This window comes from Sus scrofa, chromosome 10 (assembly GCF_000003025.6).
Source record: "Sus scrofa isolate TJ Tabasco breed Duroc chromosome 10, Sscrofa11.1, whole genome shotgun sequence".
NCBI classification, from domain to species: Eukaryota; Metazoa; Chordata; class Mammalia; order Artiodactyla; family Suidae; genus Sus; species Sus scrofa.
In genome coordinates this window covers 39876995-39881056 of record NC_010452.4, presented here as the reverse complement: position 1 = coordinate 39881056, position 4062 = coordinate 39876995, and the positions used below count along the sequence as shown (strand labels likewise).

Here is a 4062-nt window from a genome sequence, read left to right as displayed (position 1 = left end):
TCCAAGTACGAAATAAACTTGAAAAATAACCCACTGACTTGAATTAGTTAGGATATCCTTTGTTGCGCAATGATTTTTCAACAACACAAGTGTTATCTCACTTCCACTAAGTCTAGATCAATAAAGAAATAGAAACAATAGGTTAGATCAACACTGTAAGATTATATCTATAACAAATGTTTTCATTTTCGTATTAACTTGCCTTAAAAAGCACAGGCTTCTAACCTTATCCAGAAAGGTAAGTGTTTAAGGTTGTTTTTCCATAGCCTATCACACATATCAATAATATACACCTACCTAGAAAAATAGGCCAACTTTCTCCCTAAATGCAACCCTTTTTTGAAAGAGGTAATGGTATTAAAATTTTGCATGAGCAATTCATAATAATAATTCACCACTAAATTCTGAGAAAAAGTATGGAGCAGATTAGATCCAAGTAAGTTTGTTTGAGAGGAGGGAACCATGGAAACCAACAAATCCACTTAACAGAGGGAGATGGGGAATTATGTAAACACTGTACCTCCAGTTAACCTTTCACTGATCACCCATTCACGAATCCAATCCATCTAGAAAATGTGCCAACCAACCACATTTTGGGGTGAACCACATGAAATGACATTCAACCATTCTTTTTTTTTTTTTTTTTGTCTTTTGTCTTTTTGTTGTTGTTGTTGCTATTTCTTGGGCCGCTCCCGCGGCATATGGAGGTTCCCAGGCTAGGGGTTGAATCGGAGCTGTAGCCACCGGCCTACGCCAGAGCCACAGCAACGCGGGATCCGAGCCGCATCTGCAACCTACACCACAGCTCACGGCAACGCCGGATTCTTAACCCACTGAGCAAGGGCAGGGACCAAACCCGCAACCTCATGGTTCCTAGTTGAATTCGTTAACCACTGCGCCACGACGGGAACTCCCATTCAACCATTCTTAACTTCACAATCAGTAATTTCATATGACTTAAAGGAGGGTCACATCTCAAGAAGAAAAAAGGTCACAAGGCCATGGAATTCCTATAAAGACCATGTTTATTTATTACCTAACTTTTTAATCCTCAGATACAATACATGGAGATCATGAAAATGATATTATTCAGCCTGTTAGTTAATACACACACATATACACAAATCATACTATTTTGTTAGCCCACAGCCTTTCATTAATTTATTCCTTTTTATGTACAAATCCCTCACTCTAATACTGTGTACATTAAATGAGAATGAAAATGTATTGTCCATGCTTTAAAAATACATAAAGGTTCAGAATGTATTACAGAAAAAGATTTCAAATTCTCAAATATCTAAGAAAGTAAAACGTTACAAAGTGATTTGAAAGATAAGTTTATCCGGAGGTATAGCTAAAATACGAAATAGCTTACAGCTCCTGGAATTTGGATAAAGATCAAAGCTGCCTAGGATACAACTTACTCCTAATCAGATGGCAAGGATTTTAACTTCACCTGGAGAACTGTTCCAACTCACCTCTAACTAGAGCCAATATTATTTTCCCCCATGAATGGGCCGAGAAAGAAAACACACATTCATGTGTTGTTTTATCTCTAGGTGATGTGGCAGAATGAGAAATAACAAGTACACTCGATTTTCAGAAGTAGGCCACAGCTTATGTATGCTCTACCATCTTAGCCTAAAGTGAAATATTCAATAGTCAGAATACCGATGAGTTCTTTCACAGCTGACCCATTAAAAAAAAATCTGGCTGTGGGGTGTACCAAAATAGGCCAGGAATGTGACCTAGGGCATCACGAAACTTCCTGTATGGAACACTAAGTACTCAGAGAAAGCCCAACAGAAATCCCACCGTGGTTTACTGACAACTCTCCACTCACCGGGTGCCAGGCAGCCTGATCCCGGACGGGCCGCGCGAGGCCTCGGCCTCGGCCGGGCTCGGGCCCACACCCACCAGCAGAGTGGCGCCATCGGAATTGCTTTGTTCTGAGTGTACAGGAGGGGAAGTGACCCAGAAGCCGGACTAGCGGAGGCCGCAGACCCGGCGGGCGCGGGGGTGCGGGGAGCAAGGCCGCAGGCGCGAGCCCAGGCAGCCCAGCCCGGCCGCCGCCGTTTACCGTTCCTGCCGCGGCGCAGCAGACAGCAGCGACCCAAGCAGAAAGAGTCCCGCCGCCCTCGCCACGGCCGCAGACCCGCCTCACCTGGGTTTGCCCACGCCACTCTCGCCGATGGTGAGGATCTTCAGGGTGGTCAGCACGTCCTCGTCCATCCTGACGCTCCATCCCGACCCTGCTCCGCTCCCGGTCCGCCTCTCTCAACTCGGCGAGGGGCAGGAGCAGCACCCAGCCCCGCCTCCCTGCTGTCACCTTCCTTTCACACCGGGTGTTCAGGTTGCAGGAGCCCGGGACGCCCCAGTTCCGCTTGGACGTAGCTCTGCGCCTGCGCAAACCCAAAGTCCCAGGCGTCTTTGCTAGGCTAGGCCCTCCCTTGCGCAAGCGCAGAAGGAAAGAGCCGGGTGTGATTTCAGCCGCTTCGCAAGCTATCCCTCTTCCCCGGTCTTAGCTTAACCCTCACCCTGTGGTCTGGCTACTTAGAAAAGAACTCAGGTCAGGGGAGCATAGTGCCTTTTCATATCAGCAGCTGCTCCCAACAGCTGCAGTGCAGTGCGAAAAGTCTTGTGCTTGAAGGCAGATTACCTTAATTTTAGGTCCAAACTACTGTATAACTGATTTATATTATGTAGGCTTGTGAGCTTGTTTCCCAGTCAGCGGCAATAATACTTCTTAGAATAATACCAGCTTCTTAGGATTGTTGTGAAGATTCAAGGAGTTAATTTGTGATGGCACTTTGTAAACTGAAGTGCTTTGAAAAAGGTGTGATTGGATATTAATTTCCTGTCTTACTCTCTGTTAAATTGACAAGTACCCTTCGCACCTCAGTTCATCTTCAAAGAGAGACATAAACCTCAGGTAGATCAGGTGCATGCAGACCTCTGGTGGTGCAACTTCAAACCAACTATTACTCATAAGAACTACTACACCGTAGCTACCGGAATTGTGTGTACATGTTTTGTCTTAAATTAAAAATCTTAGTGAAGGTATCAAACCTCATGTATGGTAACTAGCAAAGTGCCTGGTAGGTGACAGGCACTAAATAAAAACTTATTTGTATCTTCTTATAGTTGCAGCTACTGCCAGATACAATAGATATTTATTAAAGAATATATATGAATAAAATTTAAAATAAATTAAGGAATTAATTTTTTAAATACCTGGAAAAGCTTTCATCGGATAGCCAAAGGGCTCCTTCAGTCCTTCAGGTCTTTGCTTGAATGCTGCCTTCTTAATCCGTGTACATAAATTGAAATTTGCAAATCCTTCCCACATTCCCTATACCTCTTTGCACTGTTTTTCTTCATATCACTTACTGCCCTCCTATATATTATATATTTTACTACTTTATTTTTCCACTGGCTAGTCTTCCCTAAAGAAAAGGAAGCTTCATGAAGGCAAGGACTTATTTTTCTGTTTTGTTCGTTATGCCTTTTGTGTCTAGAGTAGTTTCTGGCATCTAATTATGTGCCAAATAAATGTTTGTTGAATGAATTAATTGAATGAACGTTCTGGAGTCCATTTTTTTTTTATTGCTTATTAGTGAGACTCACAATATAGTCAAGCCCTTCTGCTCTAAAAGTGTTGTCCCCAGAGCCCTAGAGATTGCCTTCAGGGAGGTACACAAGATCAAACTATGTTCATAATGATTCAAGATATTGTCACCTTGTTCACTATTGTTCTCTGGTACAAGGGTGGTGTTTTCCAGAGGCTATGTAAAGTATGACAGCAAAATGGATCGAAGGCAGAACCATATCTGAGGATTCAGCTATTTTCTATGAATCCAGACACTAGAGATTTGCAAAAATGTAAAATATTGCCATTTTTCCATTTTCTTGTTTTAAAATAGTGATTTTCATAAACATTTATATTAACTAGAATACTTTTGTTATTTTTAAAAGGTAGTAATACATGTTTAAAATTTCTCAGTTCTCACAACCTAGAATAGATTTACAAGGAGATCCCGCTGAATAGCATTGAGAACTATG

General features: G+C 42.4%; 1 protein-coding gene across 1 annotated transcript; it reads right to left on the bottom strand.

Annotated features, from left to right (window-relative positions):
* On the bottom strand, positions 669 to 3859 carry LOC102161970. Its single transcript, XM_021064736.1, has one exon. The coding sequence runs from the start codon at positions 2243 to 2245 to the stop codon at positions 1781 to 1783; it is 465 nt and encodes a 154-aa protein (XP_020920395.1). The 5' UTR covers positions 2246 to 3859; the 3' UTR covers positions 669 to 1780.

What these genes read in the sequence shown, in the direction of transcription:
- LOC102161970 (XM_021064736.1), bottom strand. Translation starts at nt 2,245, where the DNA reads ATGGAGCGTCAGGATGGACGAGGACGTGCTGACCACCCTGAAGATCCT.